Source organism: Stegostoma tigrinum, chromosome 18 (genome assembly GCF_030684315.1).
Source record: "Stegostoma tigrinum isolate sSteTig4 chromosome 18, sSteTig4.hap1, whole genome shotgun sequence".
NCBI lineage: Eukaryota > Metazoa > Chordata > Chondrichthyes > Orectolobiformes > Stegostomatidae > Stegostoma > Stegostoma tigrinum.
Window position 1 is genome coordinate 14,272,749 of NC_081371.1, and position 24,020 is coordinate 14,296,768.

The 24,020-nt window shown below is 42.8% G+C and overlaps 1 protein-coding gene across 2 annotated transcripts; it reads left to right on the plus strand.

Moving 5' to 3' along the window:
- The first annotated feature begins 12,781 nt into the window (after nucleotides 1-12,781).
- LOC125461027 (hyaluronidase PH-20-like) lies at nucleotides 12,782-23,391 on the plus strand. 2 transcript variants are annotated; one of them, XM_048549312.1, is made up of 4 exons: nucleotides 12,782-12,889; nucleotides 16,183-17,155; nucleotides 17,376-17,465; nucleotides 22,783-23,391. In XM_048549312.1, the coding sequence occupies exons 2-4, from the start codon at nucleotides 16,196-16,198 to the stop codon at nucleotides 23,305-23,307; spliced, it is 1,575 nt and encodes a 524-aa protein (XP_048405269.1). In that variant the 5' UTR covers nucleotides 12,782-12,889; nucleotides 16,183-16,195; the 3' UTR covers nucleotides 23,308-23,391. The 2 variants fall into 2 exon arrangements, with proteins under 2 accessions (XP_048405269.1, XP_048405270.1); XM_048549313.2 differs by lacking the exon at nucleotides 12,782-12,889 and adding an exon at nucleotides 13,177-13,341.
- Nucleotides 23,392-24,020: the final 629 nt, after the last annotated feature.

Below are 24,020 nucleotides of genomic sequence, written 5' to 3' on the forward strand. Positions count from 1 at the left end.
AATTAACCATCAGAATACATGAACATCAAGTAGCAGCAAAACGGCATGACAATCTCTCCTTAATATCAGTACCCTCAGAAAACAAAGGCCATCAGTTTAACTGGGACAAGGTAACCATAGTAACCCAAACCAAACATAGACAACATGGGAATTTCTTGAGGCATAGTTTTCAACCCATAATGCAATCAACAAACATATAGAATTAGACCCCATATACAAACCCATTCAGATCAAAGCCAGAAATGACACTACTCACCATAGCAGACCGGACAGTTTAAATTCCATCACTTCATCAGAGGTTTCATGGATGGTGTTACCTAACGTGGTGATAACACGTCAGAATGAAAACAAGCCAGCTCAGTGAGCAAGTCAACACCTCGCCCACAACCCGAGCTATAGATCTTTGCTAAAACTTTAAATTCCTTTGTGTTTACCTATTTCCCCCCTCCTATACCGGAGCTCTTTATGATGTCAGCAGTAAACTCTGAAGTTGTGGTCTGTGCTGATGTGAGCTTCATTTCAATTGTATTTTTGGAAATAATTAAATTCCATGCTGCCCGTCACAGGTAAAAGGAATGTCTTAGTCAGTCTAAAATTGTATTTCCAATCATGTCTTTCCTAATTAGTGCAAATGTTTCTATCTGATTGTGACTCCAGTATTATAATTAATGGCTTGCTTTCATGTTAATTGGTTTATGTCCCTTTGGAAAACAACTAAATTATCAATGAATAGCAGCACATATTAAAATAGCCCTCTTCATGTCAATTAGATAATTTCTGGGATGTTAGGATAATCAGTGATGTTAATAGTCCACATAAAATTATGCCACTTTATTGTAGAATGTATCTGCAACACATTGGAAAATCTGCTTTTAGGTGCATGAGTATGTGTTGAGCTAGTTGCTTACAGCAAATAAATAGTTTCATCATTTCACTTTCAATAAACAATCAAATTGACAGTTGATTGAATGTGATTTCATGAATGACCAGAGATTCATCAAGAGAATTGAGGAGTCACAAGTGGATTATTCAGAACTGATAGTTCAAGTACAACACAGAATATGAATCAACATAATTGATATTTGATTCAATACAGATGAGATTGCTTTATTGGTCCCAGGACTAACAAATGAGATGAAGTGTTTTGATCTCCTAAAGTCATAGTAATGACATTTTCCCCTTTGGTTGGCTCTCAAGTTGGCCAAAGTATTGTAATAAAATCAGACTTACAGACAGCTGAGTAAATAGTGACAGACTAAAGCATTTAAATACACAAGGTAAAGGAGGATTATGACATAGCTGCAATTGTAAATGCTCAGAAGCTATTCTTATAATAACGGTAAAGGCAATCTATACACATCAGCTCCCCTCCAGCCTTCATGCTGAGAATGCTTACTATTTAACCCACTGCATGTGCAGCAAGTGGGCAGCAATGCATCAACTCTTAGAGGAATAGTCTTCACTGAAGACCATGGAGGCAGCTATCAGTCAGCAGATCCTGAAACAGTTATACAAGGGCAGACTCTGATACCAGTCAAGGGCATTTGTCAAGGTCAGGCATCCAGCCAGGGTGATCTCAGATACAGTTAGCTCATTGGCTGCATAGCGCCAAGCCTGAGATGTAGGGCTAATGCAGTCAGGGAGATTTATAGACATCAGTTAGGACTCTGGGGGGCATGTCAGGCATGGAGCTGATCAATCTTGTGAGTTGAGAGGGTGGATCACAGTCAGTTCTTTGGGTCCATCCATAGTTTAGCAAATCAGGACTAGAGGCTGCAGACTTTTGGCAAAGGTACAGCACAAACTGAAGGGAGCCAGAAAGATTTGCAAGCAGGAGGAATATAGTAAAGCATTACTAGAAAGGGTGTTACACACATCCACAGTCAGGAGCGCCTTGGCCTGCAAGGTGTGGGTGGCACTTATGGTGGTGCTGATGATGGTTGGGGGCAGATGGGTAAGTGTATGACCATAACGGGCAGCGTAGTCAGGTGCAGGCGTGTTTAGACAAATTATGTGGGGATACGGGGAAATGTGAAGCCTGTTGGGTTAACAGGAAGCGTGACTAGGAAAGCTGCATACATGTTTGGAGGCTCACCGACACAGCTTGAGTGAGGCAGGGAATCACAGGAGGAGGAGTGCTCACTGTCTGTCATCTGTCATCGTGCTAGAAATTGAAAATGCACAACGGGGAAGAAAAGGGCTGCAAGCAAGCTTGGAGTGGGTTACGTGACTCAAAGTGTGACTCCTGATCTTCTACAGGGAAATAAAAATGGTCACAGAACCATACACATGCCAGATGTCTATTCCTTGTCCAGCCTACAGCATTGATCCTCTCTGTGTGCTGCAATTCCCTTGCACAGCACACCCCCACTTCCCCTGGACAGCTCACTGGCAGTGACACCTTTGTGGGAAGAGGGAGTTAAACGTTAGTGATTTTGAAAGGGGTGGGAGAAGGTTGGGGGGAAGGTGGAACAACACAATCCAATGCCACTCACACAGATTGCGCCCCCTGCCGCCTTCCACATGGTACGATAGACTCTCAGCTGAAGCCTCTATCCATTGAGTCTTGTCTATGATCGTGAAGTGATGCCTGATGCTGGAAAAATGTACTCCATGACTACTCAGGGAGGTGAATAATCACATGAAGGTTGAAGTACAAACATTTTTACATTAGCTGAAAGTCATCTACAAACCATGCCAATAAAAGCCCCTTTAATAGGTTTTTTCTAAATAAGAAACACCAGGAAGACAGAATACCATTCTGGTGTCATGTCTGCAGTCACAGAAATGTCTTTCTGTTCCCCTTTTAGTAAAATCCCTTATTGTTATTGCTCCCATACTCTTTAGTTTCTCAGCCCCATGCCATAGGCTTGGCTATTGTGGCATCTCCCTGAAGAGCCATCTTCCCGATCAGTACCCGGATGTCAGAGAGAAAGATGCTCCACAAGGAACTCCTGCAGTACCTGCATTGTGCTTTTACTCGACAGTCAGTCATACTCTTTCTGCTCATACTCTCTCCCTTTACCTGCAGTGTGAGCACCTCACTGTATGCACTACCCATATAGATTTCAGCCTTGTAGATACTCCACAGTGACTCCAACTGCTGCTCCAGATCTGAAACACAATTTCAAGTAGCTGGAGGTGGGCAACTGTCCTGCACACATGGCTTGCTGGACACTGGAAGTTCCCTGACTTCCTAAATTAAACAGTAGAAGTGTTCCACTGGGCCGAGCTGCCTTGACGTGACTTACCCCTGAATTACTCTCTTTCTGTTTACATGTTTCATTTATAGAATGCTAAATTTATATTAGACACATTGCCTTATTCTCTACGTGTTAAGTATTCTTAATCTAAAGGTAAATTTAAAATTTAAAGGTCAGGCAGTAGAAATACTCACCTGGTCCAGCTTATGTCACTGACACTGTCTCCTGGCTCCTCTTTATCAGCTCTTTGTTTTCCTAAAATTCTTAAATATGATGAATATTTTTGAACTCCCTCCCCCTGTGCAGTTTTGCAATTTTGCTGGTCGCCTTGTGGCTGTTTCCCAGTGGCGTCACTCTTCTGGTCTTCAGTGTCTCCTAAATTTGAAAATATCCTGCCTTTCTCATGCCTTTTTAAACCTCCCCATTCTTATTCTTGTTCTGGACTCAATTTTAAGTTGGCAGGGTGTGATTAGTCAACTGCCATACTGATCATTGCTGGGCTCTCTGCTATTTAAAATCTATATTAATAATTAAGATAAACAGAGATTAACCACGTTTGGAAGAATGAGATCTAGTCTCCAGCTCTCTATTGCACTGTTTCAAGCTGCCCCAATCTCCTGCTGGCCTTGATCACGTTTTTTTATTGGTGTCTTCACAATGGTGAGGACAGAAACTAACAGTAGCAAATGGCCCAACTCCAAATGATGTTTTGCAACAATTTAAAAACCAAAAGAACTGCGGATACTGTAAATCAGAAACAAAAACAGAAATTGCTGGAAAAGCTCATCCAGTCTACTGTCTGAACTTTCTCATTTGTGGTGAGAAATAAGAGTTAATGTTTTGGTTCAAGTGATCTTTCCTCAAAACAGACGCTTCCTCGGAAATAATAACAAGTTGTTGTTTTAACAAAAGCCCGCTAATATATAAAACAATAACCACATCTTTATACACAAAATGTTATGGATTGGTCATTCATAGTTTAGTATACAAATGTGACAGTCACATCTGTCCACTTTATACAACTTAATTACATATTAAGACTAAAATAACATTCTTCAATCACAAAAGAAATCCTAAACTGAAACAAGATTGCTTTTGTAGTTATGAGGGGAGACCTCATAAACTTAATCGAATAAACCAACTAACAGGTATGACAGCAAGTAAAGAAAGGGAAAGATTTAAAGAAGTAAATCAAATATTTAACAAAAATAAATTCCTTACCATAACAAATATACAATTGGAAAGCTCAATCTATGGCTTTTTGAGGAGGATAAGGATAGTATTAGATTACATAAAGATGTTTATTAGGTTACAATGACTGGTACTAAGTAAATCTGAGAATTGCAAGTGTTTTAGAAATCAAAAAACTGGTAAAAAGGTGAGAATGTCATGACTGTATAATTGTAATATCATATATTTTGTAAGTAAATCCAATTGATCTTTAAAATGGATGCAAGCAGACAAAAACAGACAAACAGGCTGTTAAGAGACAATTCCAAAAGGTCAGCCAATGATTTAAGAATACTACTGAACCCATAAAAGATGGAAAGACTTAAATCTTCCGTCGTGTTGAATAAGAGATGGAAGAGGTATCCCAAAAAGTTCCAGCATAATTAACTTTGCTTAGGCGTAACAATGATTCACTAAAATGATCATTTGGAGCTGTTTTGTTTTATTTTATAAAGTTGGCTATTTTGAACAGAATTGACTGAACACCATAACAGAGACATTTTGAAGCAGCCAATGCCTCTCAACAAGGAGATAATGGGAAGAATCCTGGACTGCTGTAGTTATACCAAGAGATGCAGTTTGCAGTGACAGAAAAGTATTACCTCAGTCATTTCCGGTAATATTCACAGAATCATAATTTCTTAAGAAGACTAGTTCGAAGATGTAACTGGTAGACTTTAGTAAGAAGTGATAGTAATTAACAAGCGTAGGTACAAACATTTAAATAAGTCAGGACAAAATTGACATATGAGGATGAAACTGAGATTTATTTTCTTTTCCTGCAGACCTGCCTTGCTTGAAGATTCTACTTCTGAAGTCGAAAGGTTGAAACATAAGTCAGATTCCGAAACGATGATGGCTTCTCTAGTTGAATAGATGTAAATTGCTCCCACAGCCGGACTGAATAAAACAGATTCTGCCAAACTATAGGCCAGTTTTATTCAATTCATTTTGTGGGATGTGGGCGTTGCTGGCTGCCCAGCATTTCTTGCCCACCCCTAGTTGCCCTTGAGAAGGTGGTGGTGAGCTGCCTTCTTGAATCGCTGTATTCTTCCTGCTATGGGTTGACCCACAATACTATTAGGGAGGGAATTCCAGGATTTTGACCCGTTGGCAGTGAAGGAACGGTGATATATTTCCAAGTCAGCATGGTGAGTGGCTTGGCGGGGATCTTGGAGGTGGTGGTGTTCCCACATGTCTGCTGCCCTTGTCCTTCTAAATAGAAGTGGCCATGGGTTTGGAAGGTGCTGTCAGAGGATCTTTGGTGTATTTCTGCAGCGCATCTTGTAGATAGTACACACTGCTGCTACTGAACATCAGTGGTGGAGGGAGTGGATGCTTGTGGATGTGGTGCCAATCAAGCAGCTGCTTTGTCCTGGATGGTGTCAAGCTTCTTGAGTGTTGTTGGGGCTGCACTCATCCAGCCAAGTGGGGAGCATTCCATCACACTCCTGACTTGAGCCTTGTAGATGACGGACAGGCTTTGGGGAGTCAGGAGGTGAGTTACTCGTCGCAGTATTTCGAGCCTCTGACCTCTTCTTATAGCCGTTGTGTTTCTGTGGTGATTCCAGTTGAGTTTCTGGTCAATGATAACCCCAGGATGTGGATAGTGGTGGATTCAGTGATGAATAGCTAGTCACTGTTTATCAAGAAAATGCTGGAATTACTAAGGAAGTCTTAACAATGGGCTGAAAGAAACAAAACATGATAAGAAAAGGGCAACAGAGTTTTACTTGTTTGACAGATTTCTTAAAGAGGATTATTTTGAGGATGTAACTGATAAATTTGATAGGGTGAACTATTTGGTGTGGTGTTTGGTAAGGTGCCGCACAAAAGATTAATACACTTGATAAGGAGTAATGGAGTTGGATATAAGTAGGGTTAGATGATTGATCAACAAACAATAAATAGGATATTTTTAAGTTGGTGGGGTGTGATTAGTCAACTGCCATACTGATCATTGCTGGGCTCTCTGCGATTTAAAGTCTATGTTAATAATTAGGATAAACAGAGATTAACCATGTTTAGAAGAATGAGATCTAGTCTCAAATAAATATATAAGATTCATAAGGAGCTTAACAGGGTAAATACTGAGAAGATGTTTCCCCTAATGGAGAATCGAGGAGCAAAGAACATGGCCTCAGAATAAAAGGATGCCAATTTAGGAATGGGATGAGGAGGAATTTCTTCTCTTCAAGGGTTGTGAGTCTTTGGAATTCTTTGCCACAGACTGTGGTGGAGGCAGCACTGGTGTGTATTTAAGGCAGAAATAAATAGATACTTGACCAGTAGGAGAAGCAAGGGTTATCAGGAACGTGGACATGAGGAATGTCGGACAATTCATGATCCGATTGAATGGCGTAGCAGCCTTGAGGAGCCGAACAGCCTACACCTGTTCCTATTTTTTACAGGCTTATGGCTGAATGCATCTAAATTTCCAGACAACACAAAACTAAATGGGAATTCAAGCTGTGAGGATGACAGAAAGAGGCCACAAAGGTATATAAACAATATCATGTCTACCTCAGGGGTGCCCTCTGCGTGGTTCATGAGCTGACAATTGGTATAAGCTGTTTCAGAGATAGTGGGAACTGCAGATGCTGGAGTCTGAGATAACAAGGTGTGCAGCTGGATGAACACAGCAGGCCAAGCAGCATTAGAGGAGCAGGAAAACTGACGTTTCAGGTCTGGATCCTTCTTCAGAAATGGGGGAGGGGAAGGGGGCTCTGAAATAAATAGAGGGGAAGGTGATGATAGAAGGTGGATAGAGGAGCAGATAGGTGGAGAGAAGATGGACAGGTCAAGAAGGCAGAGATGAAACCAGTACCAGAAGGCATTTTCTGAAGAAGGGTCTAGGACCGAAACGTCAGCGTTCCTGTTCCTTTGATGCTGCTTGGCCTGCTGCGTTCATCCAGCTCTACACCTTGTTATCTCAGATTCTCCAGTATCTGCAGTTCCTGCAGTCTCTGAAATCCACACTGACACCATTCGGCTGCAGGGTTCCCAAGCAGAATATGAGGTGCTGTTCCTCCAACCTTCAGGTGGCAGCATTGTGGCACTGGAGGAGACCTTTCTGAAGAAGGGTCCAGACCCGAAACGTCAGCTTTCCTGCTCTTCTGATGCTGCTTGGCCTGCTGTGTTCATCCAGCTCCACACTCTGTTACCTCGGATGGACATGTTGTCCAAGGAGTGGGAGAGGGAGTTGAAGTGGTTTGTGACTGCAGTTGGTGTTGTCCAGACCAATGGATCCAGTAGGTCAGCAGCATCTGTGAAAGAAACAGAGAAAGAGAGAGAGGGCTCCTTATTATTTGTGCAGTTACAGCACTTGTAGATTGTCTGAACACTTTAGGCAGAACTACCGTTAATTTCTAGATGCCTTCCTCCTGTGTTCCCTTTGACAAATTACCATCTCTATTGACAGTGTCTGTCTGAGTTCTTTATGGGGATAACACTAAAACTGGCTTTTTGTAATGCCTCTTTAACACAACCAAAGCAAAGTGATGCTATGTTAATATCAAATGAGCCATTGTTCCACCAGGCAATAAAGTTATTTACATTGAGATTCTTTTCTGCCTCTTGTTGTCCTGGAAACTTTGAATGTTCATGCCTTCAGGTTTGTGTTGACCAAGGTTAACTTGGATGTCAAATGCGTCTCTTTGTGACTGGTGCTGAATCAACACAACAGCTTCCTACTAACCCAGATGGTTGGCTCCTGTAAATTCCACTTTGAAAGTCATTTTAAAACTTAACTCAAGTTTCAGATTTGAAAGCAGAACACAGCTTTTTACAGTTTAAAATCTCCAAGGGTGCAGTCATGCCAACAGGTTAATTGAATGGACAACAAGATGGCCGTTGAAGTGTGACAAAGATCAAAGAACAAAGAAAATTACAGTACAGGAACAGGCCTTTCAGCCATCCAAGCCTGCACCTGCTACCCATCACATCTAAAACGCCTTCCCCTTCAGGGGACTGTATCCCTAATTTCCCATCGTATTCATGCACTTGTCAAGATTCCCTTTAAAAGTCACTATAATATATGCTTCCACAATCTCCCCCAGCAGTGAGTTCCAGGCACCCGCCATTCTCTGTGTAACTGCAGATACTGGAGAATCTGAGATAACAAGGTGTAGAGCTGGATGAACGCAGCAGGCCAAGCAGCATTCTCTGATGCTTCTTACATCACCTTTAAACCTTGTTCCTCACACCTTAAACCAATGGCCCCTAGTAACTTGCAGCCTGGGAAAAAGTTCTGACTGTCCACTCTGTCCTTGCCCTTGTAGGTTTCTATTAAATCACCCCTCAACCTCTATCATTTCAGTGTGAGCGACACAAGTTTCTCCAATATGTCCTCATAGCTAATGCCCACCATACTAGGCAACATCCTGGTAAATCCTTTCTGTACCCCCTCCAAAGCAACCACATCCTTCTGGTAATAAAATGTGAGGCTGGATGAACACAGCAGGCCAAGCAGCATCTCAGGAGCACAAAAGCTGATGTTTCGGGCCTAGACCCTTCATCAGAGAGGGGGATGGGGTGAGGGTTCCAGAATAAATAGGGAGAGAGGGGGAGGCGGACCGAAGATGGAGAGAAAAGAAGATAGGTGGAGAGAGTATAGGTGGGGAGGTAGGGAGGGGATAGGTCAGTCCAGGGAAGACGGACAGGTCAAGGAGGTGGGATGAGGTTAGTAGGTAGATGGGGGTGCGGCTTGGGGTGGGAGGAAGGGATGGGTGAGAGGAAGAACAGGTTGGGAAGGCAGAGACAGGTTGGACTGGTTTTGGGATGCAGTGGGTGGGGGGGAAGAGCTGGGCTGGTTGTGTGGTGCAGTGGGGGGAGGGGACGAACTAGGCTGGTTTAGGGATGCGGTGGGGGAAGGGGAGATTTTGAAACTGGTGAGGTCCACATTGATACCATTAGGCTGCAGGGTTCCCAGGCGGAATATGAGTTGCTGTTCCTGCAACCTGCGGGTGGCATCATTGTGGCACTGCAGGAGGCCCATGATGGACATGTCATCTAAAGAATGGGAGGGGGAGTGGAAATGGTTTGCGACTGGGAGGTGCAGTTGTTTGTTGCGAACTGAGCGGAGGTGTTCTGCAAAGCGGTCCCCAAGCCTCCGCTTGGTTTCCCCAATGTAGAGGTAGCCACACCGGGTACAGCGGATGCAGTATACCACATTGGCAGATGTGCAGGTGAACCTCTGCTTAATGTGGAAAGTCATCTTGGGGCCTGGGATAGGGGTGAGGGAGGTGGTGTGGGGGCAAGTGTAGCATTTCCTGCGGTTGCAAGGGAAGGTGCCGGGTGTGGTGGGGTTGGAGGGCAGTGTGGAGCGAACAAGGGAGTCACGGAGAGAGTGGTCTCTCCGGAAAGCAGACAAGGGTGGGGATGGAAAAATGTCTTGGGTGGTGGGGTCGGATTGTAGATGGCGGAAGTGGCGGAGGATGATACGTTGTATCCGGAAGTTGGTGGGGTGGTGTGTAAGAACGAGGGGGATCCTCTTGGGGCGGTTGTTGCAGGGGCGGGGTGTGAGGGATGTGTTGCGGGAAATGCGGGAGACGCGGTCAAGGGTGTTCTCGATCACTGTGGGGGGAAAGTTGCGGTCCTTGAAGAACTTGGACATCTGGGATGTGCGGGAGTGGAATGTCTTATCGTGGGAGCAGATGCGGAGGAGGCGGAGGAATTGGGAATAGGGGATGGAATTTTTGCAGGAGGGTTCACCTGCACATCTGCCAATGTGGTATACTGTATCGATTGTACCCGGTGTGGCTTCCTCAACATTGGGGAAGCCAAGCAGAGGCTTGGGGACCACTTTGCAGAATACCTCCGCTTGGTTCGCAATAAACAACTGCACCTCCCAGTCGCGAACCATTTCAACTCCCCCTCGCATTCTTGAAATGACATATCCATCATGGGCCTCCTGCAGTGCCACAATGATGCCACCCGAAGGTTGCAGGAACAGCAACTCATATTCCGCTTGGGAACCCTGCAGCCCATTGCTTTCAATGTGGACTTCACAAGCTTCAAAATCTCCCCTTCCCCCACCGCATCCCAAAACCAGCCCAGCTCATCCCCGCCTGCCTAACCTGTTCTTCCTCTCACCTACCCACTCCTCCCACCACAAGCCGCACTTCCGTTTCCCACCTACCAACCTCAACCCGCCTCCTTGACCTGTCCGTCCTCCCTGGACTGACCTATCCCCTTCCCACCTCCCCACCTATCTTCTCCTCTATTCACCTTTGATCCGCCTCCCCCTCGCTCCCTATTTATTTCAGAACCCTCTCCCCATCCCCCTCTCTGATGAAGGGTCTAGGCCTGAAACGTCAGCTTTTGTGCTCCTGAGATGCTGCTTGGCCTGCTGTGTTCATCCAGCTCCACACTTTGTTATCTTGGAACCATATTCTTTTGTGAATGCGTACAGATACTATACATCCAAAAGGCCAAATCACTGATTATTGCCTGCAGTCAGTGTACCAAAAGTCAATGTATGATTCCATAACACACGCTAAGAAATACATTCAATGTCAGCTCCAATGTCTGTGCAAATAACATTATGGTTATTTCAAACTTTGGGAAGCAGTTAGGCATTAAAATATACTGGAAACTTTTAGTCAAATGTTAAATCATAAAAGCCAGGCAACAAACTCAGGTTTCAGATTGCCAATAAACCCACTTAAAGTAACCAAGAACTTCAAGTTTTTGGCAAGTTACGTTTTAATAAAAACAATTTTTAAAAAGCAGGTAAACAGATTGATTTTGTCGGTATTGTTTTGCAAGCTGATACTGAAAGGTATACTCCTTTATTCCTATCTAGTTGATTTCAGTAAGCATGCTTGTGCCTCAACTGGATTTTAACATTAACATCTGCTCCCACGATAAGACATTCCACTCCCGCACATCCCAGATGTCCAAGTTCTTCAAGGACCGCAACTTTCTCCCCACAGTGATCGAGAATGCCTTTGACAGCGTCTCCCGTATTTCCCGCAACACATCCCTCACACCCCGCCACAACCGCCCTAAGAGGATCCCCCTCGTTCTCACACACCACCCCACCAACTTCCGGATACAACGCATCATCCTCCAACACTTCCGCCATTTACAATCCGACCCCACCACCCAAGACATTTTTCCATCCCCACCCCTGTCTGCTTTCCGGAGAGACCACTCTCTCCATGACTCCCTTGTTCGCTCCACACTGCCCTCCAACCCCACCACACCCGGCACCTTCCCCTGCAACCGCAGGAAATGCTACACTTGCCCCCACACCTCCTCCCTCACCCCTATCCCAGGCCCCAAGATGACATTCCACATTAAGCAGAGGTTCACCTGCGCATCTGCCAATGTGGTATACTGCATCCACTGTACCCGGTGTGGCTTCCTCTACATTGGGGAAACCAAGCGGAGGCTTGGAGACCGCTTTGCAGAACACCTCCGCTCAGTTCGCAACAAACAACTGCACCTCCCAGTCGCAAACCATTTCCACTCCCCCTCCCATTCTCTAGATGACATGTCCATCATTGGCCTCCTGCAGTGCCACAATGATGCCACCCGAAGGTTGCAGGAACAGCAACTCATATTCCGCCTGGGAACCCTGCAGCCTAATGGTATCAATGTGGGCTTCACCAGTTTCAAAATCTCCCCTTCCCCCACTGCATCCCTAAACCAGCCCAGTTCGTCCCCTCCCCCCACTGCACCACACAACCAGACCAGCTCTTCCCCCCCCCACCCACTGCATCCCAAAACCAGTCCAACCTGTCTCTGCCTCCCCAACCGGTTTTCCTCTCACCCATCCCTTCCTCCCACCCCAAGCCGCACCCCCATCTACCTACTAACCTCATCCCACCTCCATGACCTGTCCATCTTCCCTGGACTGACCTATCCCCTCCCTACCTCCCCACCTATACTCTCTCCACCTATCTTCTTTACTCTCCATCTTCGGTCCGCCTCCCCCTCTCTCCCTATTTATTCCAGTTCCCTCTCCCCATCCCCTTCTCTGATGAAGGGTCTCGGCCCGAAACGTCAGCTTTTGTGCTCCTGAGGTGCTGCTTGGCCTGATGTGTTCATCCAGCCTCACATTTTATTATCTTGGAACTCTCCAGCATCTGCAGTTCCCATTATCTCTGGATTTTAGCATTCGTCTGCTTACATTATCATAATCTTGAGAAGAAACTAAGCAAAGAATTATGACCTGTGAGAATTCATTTGACTTTCCTGATAAATGCTCTGTTTCCATTGAAAGAGAACATGTTTTCTTCTTCCAGCTAAGGAAAATAGTCAGGCTTTGTTAATAATCACCTGTTCTTTAAGGATTCCCTCCTCCCCTCCCCCTCCCCCCCCCCCCCCCCCCCTCCTCGTAGCTTCAGTGTATCTGTTGTAGGTGTGTCGTGAAGTGTTAAACTCTACTGGCTATCGCTTTCCAAGATAAAGGATGAACTGAGAGGACAAAGGGACCTCTTTGTGATAAGGTCAGTCATTTAAAAACTAAAGTAAAAAGCTTTGTGTAAAGTGCTAATTTTGACTGTGCTTACCCCAGTGATGTTTGAAAATGTATGTTGATTTTAGAGGACATTCCTTGCGCTTTAGAGGCAAGGGAGAGACTGATCCACCAAGAGGCCCCACGTGTTGCTGCATCAAACAAGATGTTCAGGATTGTTCTGCTTCACTGAGGCAGAAAAACAGCGAATTACCCTTGTCACGGAAACCTTTCCGAATCTTTCATAGCCTTTCTGCCGCAATTCGATTCGCCTCTGTTTAAAGCCTCTCACTGTTAGAATTCCAAAATGCTTTAAACTCTCATTCAAACTCTCATTACTTGCTGAACTGAGAGTTAGGTAGAAGCTACTCCAAAGAAAGAAGCACCCATCAGAAGGAGATTGCGTCCTGGAAACAAGAGCTTGCTAAATTCGCCATCGACAATGTAAGTGATTCAAGGCAGGAAAGTGATGTTGAGGGTCTAATCTGTGATTACATCCAGATATAAAGCACGTGTTTGTAGCTGTTCAGAGCAGCAGTAACTTTTCAACAATTGCAATAATAATGTTATCTTTTTATGAACGGAATCCAACAGTGAAATAGAATGCAATTTGTCTTAAGATGATGAAGATTTTCACAGAGAACAAAATTCTTAATTATTTTTCTGGAACTGGCTGTTTGGCTCAAAAATACTTCTCCAAGAGTTTTAAGGAAATACTTCACATCTTAATACTCCGGAATTATCTGCGTGGGCAAGATTTTGCTTTGTACCTGGTACTAAAATACACTTGTTCTCGTGCTGTGATCTGCACTCCTAGATGATACAACAGTTGTAACATGTGGCCGGTGGCACTTGACGGAATCAGACTCGTTGAGAGAGCATGCTTACGTTCAAATGCAATAATGCCTTGTCTCTGAATGTAAAATTAAAATTCACCAGGAAGAAGTGTGTAGTTAGAATTTACCAAATGTATTTTAAATCTATCTGTACGTATTATGCATTAATAATTTCCCAATGGCCAGACTAAAACACTGTAAATTACACATCAATAAGTATCATTAATCTACCCACAACAATGATTTGTCCAGTCAAGCATCTCCACAATCTTAACATCTACTGATTTATAATCCCTATATCAAATTGAATTTAAATACCCTGCGGCGACTTCTATATTCTTTTGTGATTGCAGTCTAAATCTCTCTGGATTAGACACCACAACTGTTTGTTCAGGTTTCACACTTCTAACATGTTGCCAAGTTTCAGTGATCGCTTTTTGCTAAAATCCAGGCAAACATGACATTCTGGCATTTCAATCAATACTTGGTTGTGTGAAAAGACTGAAACTATAAATGTGCATGAAACAAGGCCTTGTATAGCCTTAGCATTCCTCAATGTTTGTTCTAAAACATTTGAATGGTTACAGCATGGAAAGAGGCCATTCAGACCATTATATCTACACTGGCCTTAACTATTACAACAAACTAAGATAACAAAGTGTGAAGCTGGATGAACACAGCAGGCCAAGCAGCATCTCAGGAGCACAAAAGCTGACGTTTCATGCCTAGACCGTTCATCAGATGGGTCTAGGCCCGAAACGTCAGCTTTTGTGCTCCTGAGATGCTGCTTGGCCTGCTGTGTTCATCCAGCTTCACACTTTGTTATCTTGGATTCTCCAGCATCTGCAGTTCCCATTGTATCTTATTACAACATACTGCTGGCTGGAATCCCACACTTTTGCCCTCCGTAAACTTGAGAACATTGATTAGGCCACTTTTGGGATATGCTGTGCAGTTCTGGTCTCCCTGCTATAGGAAACTCTTGTTAAACTTGAAAGGGTTTAGAAAAGATTTACAAGGATGTTGCTGGCGTTGGAGGTTTTGAGCTATAGGGAGAGGCTGAATAGGCTGGGACTATTTTCCCTGGAGTGTCGGAGGTTGAGGGGTGACCTTATAGAGGTTTTAAAAATCATGATGGACATAGATAGGGTGAATAGCCAAGGTCTTTTTCCCAGGGTAGGGGATTCCAAAACTAGACAGCATAGGTTAAAGTGAGAGAGGAAAGATTTAAAAGGGACCTAAGGGGCAATGTTTTCCCAAGGAGGGTGGTGCGTTATGGAACAAGCTGCCAGAGGAAGCGATGCTGGAGGGTACAATTACAATATTTAAAAGACATTTGGATGGCTATATGAATAGGAAAGGTTTAGAGGGCCGAATGCTAGCAAATGAGACTAGATTAATTTAGGATATCTGGTTGGCATTGATGAGTTGGATTGAAGGGTTTGTTTCCATGCTGTACATCTCTATGACACTATAACTGAAATGCCCGTGTCTGAACTCCTATTAAATCATGTTCCCCTCTCATCTGTATGTTCATTGATCTACCTCAGCTCCCAGTCAAACAATATCTTCATTTTAAAATTCTCCTCCTTGTTTTTGAATTATTTGTTAGCTTAGTCTCTCAAAACTCTCTGAAATATCTGTACTCCTTTAATACTGGCCTCTTGAACCTTGCCAATTTTAATTACTCCAATGTTGGTTACCAGGCCTTCAGTTAGCTGCACACTAAGCTCTGAAATTCTCCACCTTCTCCAGTCTATCTTTTTACCTTGCATTCCTCTTTTAAAACTTAAAACTCATAATGCTTAATAATCCCTTAAAACCTGTCTCACTGAGCAAGGTTTTGATAATCTTATCTAATCTCACTTTACATTACTTTATGTCATATACTGTAATGCATTTGTTTAATGGTTAAAAATGATAATTCAATCGTAACTTTTAAAAACACCTTGGGATGTCTTTTAACATTAAAACTGCTATTTAATTATAAATTGTTCTAGCAAACTTGTCTCCTTGGCAATTATTCAGCTGCTCTTTGTCCTAGCAATGTACACCAACATGCTATTTGTGTTTTCTATGGTTTAGGACCCTGCATGTAGTCTTCAATATTGTGCTGACACTGATGCTTATATTCCTGTATAGCAAGTGCATGGTGTACACATGCCCAGAAGTGCCCAAATGCAAATACATCACAGTGCATTCATGGTCAAAATACATCAGGAGTTTGGAGGGTGAAAATGAAAGGAACTGTTCAACCTACATTCTTGACCTATTTTAACTTTCAACAAAAGTCTTACAAATCTAAAGTTTTGGCCATTTATCTTAATTTGACAAGCCACACCCCAGGTAATTTTTTTTACCTTTAGTATTGATTACAAAGAAGAATGGGACAATTTTCTTCTGCAGCCACTAAATGTTGAAAGCCTTTTTCTGTTCCCTCAAATTACAGATACTGTAGTGCAATGATGAGACTTCATGGCTACATCAACCACAGAACTGACCCTGTTTCCATGGCAATTACCCAGCTGGCCCTCCTTGTTTCAATTGGCTTCAATCAAGCACTGCGTCAAACTGTGAATCCATTGATAGAGAACTCCCCCTTCACTGCTCTGTGGAATGCACCCATCGAACTATGTGAGAGCAAATTTGATGTTACTGTAGATCTGAGCCTTTTTGAAGTCATTGGTAGCCCTATAGAAACTGCTACAGGGCAACCCATCACAATATTCTACCACAATAGGCTTGGTTATTACCCATACTATGACGAAATAACTGGAGAGTCATTTAATGGTGGTATTCCCCAGCTGGCACCCGTCGATCTTCATTATGCGAAGGCAGCTGAAGATTTTCAGTATTACATTCCTTCAAAACAGACTCTTGGAATTGCAATAATAAATTGGGAAAACTGGAGGCCTCAATGGATAAGAAACTGGGACCAGAAGGATATTTACAGGACCAAATCAGTCGAGCTGGTTATGCAACGAAACCAGTTGTTAAATATGAGTGACGCAATTGTGATCGCCAAGAAGGAATTCGAAGAGCAGGCAAAGAACTTAATGTTAAACACTTTAAAATTAGGCAAGTCATTAAGACCAAATCACTTCTGGGGATATTACTTGTACCCAGAGTGTTACAATTACAACTACAAGGATAATAATAGTAACTACTCAGGGACTTGTCCTGGTATTGAAATAGATAGAAACAATGAGCTTCTCTGGCTGTGGAATGAGAGCACAGCACTGTTTCCATCCATCTACCTGCAGACGATGCTCCGAGCTTCAGTCAATGCTGCTAAGTTTGTACAACACCGGATTCAGGAAGCAAAGCGAGTCTCATTGCTTTCCAATCAGGAATATTCACCTCCTTTGTACGTCTACACGCGGCCAGTTTTTACTGATGCTGCCAATGAATACCTGTCTGAGGTAAATTACATCAGACTAACAAGAAAAAAACTTATGATATTTACCAAAATTAATTGAAAGATTAATAACTTCTTGCAGTTTCTGAATGTTACAATCAGAATAAAACATGAAAACTTTGGAATGGTGCATGTGATAGCAATTAATTCTAATCATAAGGAATTAATTTCTTCAAGTCGAATAGAAAATTTATTGTTTTTCTGCCAACTTTCTCCTTTTGCAGATTGACCTTGTCCATACTATTGGTGAAAGTGTGGCTCTGGGAGCGGCTGGGTTTGTGTTGTGGGGCAGTTTGAGTATGACTGAAACAGAGGTAAATATGCATGTTGTTTACCCATTTATGAAATGAATGTTTTGTCATATTGTACTTATTTGGAATTGTCAAAGCCAGCTCTCTGTACTTTTATTACAGAGTTATTGCAGCACCTGGGGTGAAACCAAGTAAGACTAAATTTTGTAGTTCCAAATTTGATCTACAACAATGACATAAGTGACATTTGGCAAAGCAGAGGTAGGGTTGCTCATTAATGCTTGGGTGGATGTTGAAAAACAAATTCAGCCATGATTCATACTTGTTCCAATCAGTCACCCTCACTGGAAAGTGCACACACATGGTGTTAGTTTGGAAGAGGTGGTTAGATCATTTAAATTAGTTACACATGGTTTTTCCCACCTCTTTAAGAGTCTCATGGTGGCTCAGCGGTTAGTGTTGCTGCCTTGCAATAGTAGGGTCCTGGGTTCAATTTCACCCTCAGGAGAGCTGTCTCTGTGGGTTTCCTCCCACAGTCCAAACATGTTCAGGTTAGGTGGATTAGCCTTGAGAAATGCAGTGCCATAAGAGATGGGATGGGCCAGAGTGGGATGCTTTACAGAGGGTCACTGTGATCTTAATGAGCTGAATGGCCTTTTTCCACACTTTAGGGATTCTGTGAAATTACTCAAACCCTTTAGTGATGACCCCATCAAGCTAGAGTGGAACACTGAGGTAATGAATAAAATAAAATTATAGTAAGCATGATCAAACAAAACATTGCACTTATTCAATCTAATAACTTAGGCCAATTGAACCAATGAAAATCTGGTAGAGTGGGATTTCCACTCCCTCAGAATTTGAGAGTAATAGTGGGAATGATGGCTCAAGTGGGTAAGAGTCCAAAAATCAACAGTCTGACTGTTGTGATAAACTATTTGCATTTAAGTCCTCCCTCCTTCCGTGAGGAAATTATTTCCTATCTTCACATTACAAGAAGCCTAACTATATGCATATGCGTTTCTTTAATTGCACAAATCTTTTGAAATTAATTTCCCTTCCCAGTTAACCTTTGACCAACTTCAGAAACCTGATTGGATAAACCAAACATGCACCTGTAAACATTGGCCTTCTGCTTCCAGTGCCAGAGAGTCCACACCTTTGGCTGCCTATAATGAAACACCCATATTCTATGTCTTTTGCTGTGACCTCGACAATAGCAACAGACAATTTGTGACAGTAAAGGAAATTTAAAAAAGAAGGAAAGCAGGCAGCTTGTGGTAGACAGAGGGACAGTTTAGTGCAGGAGGAAGGCATTAGCATGTGGCCAAAGGAAAGTGTAAAACATCAGTTTGAAAAAGGGAGCACATCTAGTTGAAGAGCGCGACGAAGCATCAGTTGGGTGGCTTGGTGGATCAGTGGTTAGCACTGTTGACTCACAGTGTTAGGGTCCCGGGTTTGATTCTATCCTCGGGTGACTGTCTGTACTGAGTTTACATATTCTCCTTGTGTCTAAGTGGTGTGTTCTGGTTTTCTCCCAAAGTCCAAAGACATGGAGGTTAGGTTGATTGGCCATGCTAAATTGCCCATAGTGTCCAGTGATGTGTTGATTAGGTAGATTAGCCATGGGAAATGCAGGGTTATGGGGATCGAGTAGGAGATTGGCTCTGGGGGAATGCTATTTGTTGGGTTGGTGTGGACTTGATGGGCCAAAATGGCCTGCTTCCACATTCTAGGGATTCTACAAATTCACAGAACGTCTGGTTGAACGTCACAGTGCTGCATCAATATCAGATGGGGTGTGCATGACTGTAAGTAAATACAATGCAACTGCATGAAGAGCATGGTGATATGTGAATGGGAATCTGTAATGGGTGGATGGTGGACTCCAGTCAGTCAGGGGGTATCATAAGAGTTAGCCCAGGAGCCAGGCCATCCCTAGTACTGGAGTTGGCTAAGATCACACAGGAGGTTGGTCTAAATCCCGGGGACCAATTCCCTTTCAGTCACTGCAGCAAATGCAAATTCTAAAGCTCACCATTTTGTCCTGAAAATCAACTGAAGATTCAAGCTTTTGGAGCCTCATTCCTTCTTCAGGTGCCAGTGAGAAAGATAGCATCAGTGTCCAATATCACCTCTCTCACAGACACCTGAAGCAGGAGTGAAGCTCCAAAAGCTTGTGCCTTCAAATAAACCTGTTGGACGATAACCCGGTGTCATGTGACATTTTGACCTTGTCCACCCCAGTCCAAAACCAGCACCTCCATATCAAGTAAATCAACTGTAAAATGAGCGTTCAATGTCAACAAAGCAGCACTCACAGTGAGAGGGGTCCTGACCCGAAATTTCAACTTTCTTACCCTTCTGATGCTACCCGGCTTGCTGTCTTCCTCCAGCTCCATACTGTGTTATCTCTGTCTCCAGCATCTGCAGTTCTTACTATCTCTGAGTGAGTTATAAACTGAGGCATGTCGGCTCTGAGCATTTGTGAGCTGCCTGTGCTGTGGCGGAGTTCATGATCCCAACTGTGAGTGTGAGGTACCAGAGCGCAGTGGCTCAGTGGTTAGCACTGCTGCCTTACAGTCCCAGGGACCAGGGTTTGAGTCTAGACTCGAGGGTGACTGTTGATGTGGAGTTGGCACGTTGTCCCCGTGTCTGCATGGGTTTCTTCTGGGTCCTCTGGTTTTCTCTTGTAATCCAGAGGTGCGTAGGTTAAATGGATTGGCCATGGGAAGTGCAGGGTTAGAGTGCTGGATGGGACGCTGTTTGGAGTGTTGCTATAGATTTGATGAGCCAAATGGCCTGTTTCTACTGTGTGGGGATTCTATGATTCAGCACAGTCTGGTTTCTTTGCTTTGTCAGATGAGCAGGATAATTGTATTGGGAAGAGTCTTTAAAATAGCCAATTTAACTAAACATCTAAAAGGCAGACATAGAATCCCTGCAGTGTGGAAACAGGCCCTTCAGCCCAACAAGTCCACGCTGAACCTTGGAGCATCCCACCCACACCCATCCCTTTGTAACCCACCTAATCTACACATCCCTAAACACTACAGGCAATTTAGCATGGCCAATCCACCTAGCCTGCACATCTTTGGACTGTTGGAGGAAACTGGAGGAAATCCATGCGGACACAGGGAGGATGTGCAAACTCCACACAGACAGTCGCCTGAGGCTGGAATAGAACCTGGGTCCCTGGCACTGTGAGGCAGCAGTGCTAACCACTGAGCCGCCATGACACCCCAAGGCAGGTTTCCTTATGGTGGAGGAAAGCACAAAAATTTTTTAAAAATGAAATCGTAAGTGATCAGCGAGATTCAGTGTAATTCAAATCTATTATAGGGATTAATTTAAATTAGAATAGTTTGACAGCAAATGTTCATTTTTTTTTGTTTTCTAACTTTCCTCAGAGTGGATTACTTGTTACAGAACTTTGCCCAATGGAATCCAATTGATCGTGTCAATCTATTCTGTCATTTATGTCGAGGCAGCAACATTGTGATTTACCCCCAGGCTGTTTACAGGATATCACAAGGTGCTGGGCCTTTCACTTTGTTAAATTATATAATATAAACTCAGCATTGTAGATCTAGCACTGGATGTCTTCAGTGCTTTATTCTACGAGCATATGATGTCATGGATTCTTGTCAGAAAATAAATTTAGTTGAGCCGGTTCTTTTGGTCTCAGTTTTCCAGTAATATTGCCTCTGAGTTTCAAGCTTCTGGGTTCAAGACCCATTCCAGAGCTTGAGGACAAAAATTAAATCTGACACACTGTGAGATGCTGCACTGTTAGAGGTGCATTCCATCACATTAGAGTGAAGGCCATCTGCCTGCTTGGGTGGATGTGCCACTGTGTATAAAGGGGAGAGGGGTATGTGTTTGGTGGTACCATCCTGCTGGAGGTGGTCAAAATGGTGGTGGCTGATCCTTTGAATCTGGAGGTGGTGGGGTGGAATTTGAGAATAATGAGAACCCTCATGATCATGAAAAGGAGGAAAGGCGTGAGCACAGATTGTGGGAAAATTTGTCCAACCTGGCTGAGGGCAGTGACAACCATAGTGTGGGGGATTCCTTGGCTGAGGATAAAGGAAGACATGTCAGAAGCATCCTGATTGTGGAAGGTGACATCATTGGCTCAGATATAATGGAGATGGAGAAAGTAGGAGAATTAATGGAGTCCTTAGAGGAAGCATAGTGTGAGGAAGTGTGGTCACAGTAAATGTGATAGTCAATGGTTATATTATTGGATATTAGAAGACAACGTATTCGTGGAAAAAGAAATGAAGTCCAGAAAAGAAGAGTCAGAGATGAACCAAGTGAAGGTGAGGGGTGAATGGAAATTCAAAGCAAAGTCTTTAATTATATTTTTGTTTTAGCATGTAGTTAACTCTCGTGGTGGAGGCGAGGCTTTCCAGCTGTAACTCTGTCTGCCACTTGCACTGAGAAAGATGCTAATGATGCATATTGAGAAATTCTGTATATGTCGGAATGTGCAATTACAAGAAGCTGCAGGTCAAAATTTCAACTTTGATCACTGGCTTTTAGGAAAAGCTGAGGTCTGCATAAAACAATAATGAAGCTACTTGAAGATGCAAAATACAGCCTTTCGGATATATGTAATCATGATATTGTGGAATGTCTAATTTTCATGTTAAAGTGTACTTGAAACTTTAGCTGATCTCTCCAGACTGAAGAAGGAAAACATCAACATAAAAATATATGTTTTGCACAATTGTTTTGCTCAATATTTCCTTGTTGAACGATATTTAGATGAATGGATGACAAGAAATAAATTCCAATTCTGATTAAACTATTTACAGAAACTCGATCAGAATTGTTTTTGTCTGGTTAGAATACTTTTGAATAAGGAGTTAATCTATTGTTAGAACTTGGAGATAAAAAGAACTTAGCATAAATTATTTTAAAGATACGACATTGAGGCATAATGAGAATTTCAATAAAACCATTTATCAGGTAAATGATGGTTACACAATAAGCTGTAATATGTTTTGTGTCAAGAGTCTTTTTACTTGGTCTAGGCATTGCTCTTCATTATAGAAGCAAAACCATGTTTAAAATCAGAGACAACCTTGGTTTGTAGCCTGAAATTTGCAAACAATTTACTGATATGCAGCACCAGAGAAATTAATGAACAGTTAACCTTGTTACCGTTGATTCTCACACAGCTTTGAAGAGGTACATCAAGGGTGAATTCAAGTCAACAAATAAATATCATAACTGAGAACAGGTGTCAAACCAACTGTGCACAGTAGCAAAGGGCTGTGCTGTATTTTACTCAGTATTTATTGTGCCTCAGTAGTCTATGATTATTAGACTTGGGAGAAATGTTTTGTAATTCTGTGGTTGTATTTTACAGAAGGTGTGTTTGGACGTTGCCAACTATGTTAAAGAAGTCCTGAATCCTTATATTGTTAATGTGACATCTGCAGCAAGGCTCTGCAGTAAAATACTATGCCAGAAGAAAGGACGGTGTGTGCGAAAGAACTGGGCCTCCCCTGATTATCTGCACTTGAACCCTGCGAGTTTCAGAATCAGCCACAGTGACAATGGATACACAGTCATGGGACGAGCGTCCTTTGAAGATATTCTCTTCTTGGCAGAAGCGTTCACTTGTCAGTGTTATGCAGGGCAGAAATGTGAGCCCACCAGTGACATTGTGAACCATATCACTGAATTGGATGCCTGTGTTAATCCTTACAATTGTATCAATTTAAATCCTTACACAAAATCGTCCACCAAATCAAATATGATTGATCCAACTTCAATCCATCCAACTTCCACTATTTTTTCCCAAAATTCTGCTTGTTCTATGTATGTTTCTGTATATTCCCCTTTAGCTACCATAATTTTTAGTGTACTTTTCAAAATTCAACAAATGTGATTTTGTTTTCAAATGTATGCTCAATTCTGTCCAACTTTAATTACTAAGCACCTAGAACTTGGATTCTCACAGGGAATGCTGGGCTGTGACCTGTTGGAATAGTTCATTTAATGTATAGATGTCAATGTTCTTGTCCTTGGATATTACAGGATATCCTGTCCTTCAAAAGATTGGTCAACTTGATAACTCAGCCTTTTGAGTACATTACTTTGAAGTAAAGTGTTGCATGTTTGTTTTCTTGTGAGCCGTGTCAGTCAAGCTCATTGTTTTAGCTGGGTGAGTTCTGTCAGTGCACAAAGAGCACACTGAATAGATTCCTACCAAATGGATTATAATTCAAAAATGTGATCAATCTCTGCAGGCAACTGTTTATGAACTGTGCAATATATCACAGAGATTAAGTTGCACTTTTTGACAGCACATTTATAACATGACTCAACAAATTCTATAATTAGCAATCAACCTCTGAGGACCTGTGCAATCCTAAATTCTTCTTGTACCCTCAGAGAGAGCCGCCATTCAGATATGAGGAGTTGCTTCAGCGCAAGGAAGGAAGGAAATATCAGCTTGAGTATTAAAAAGAGGGAGGAAATGTACTAGACACAAAACTCCTTTACTTCTCTCTACTGACAGTATGCCACTCCTTCCCCAAACTCTGTTACTGTGAAGTCAGTTTCTAGTCAAAACAGTAGTCTGTGCTGTCAATATCAACT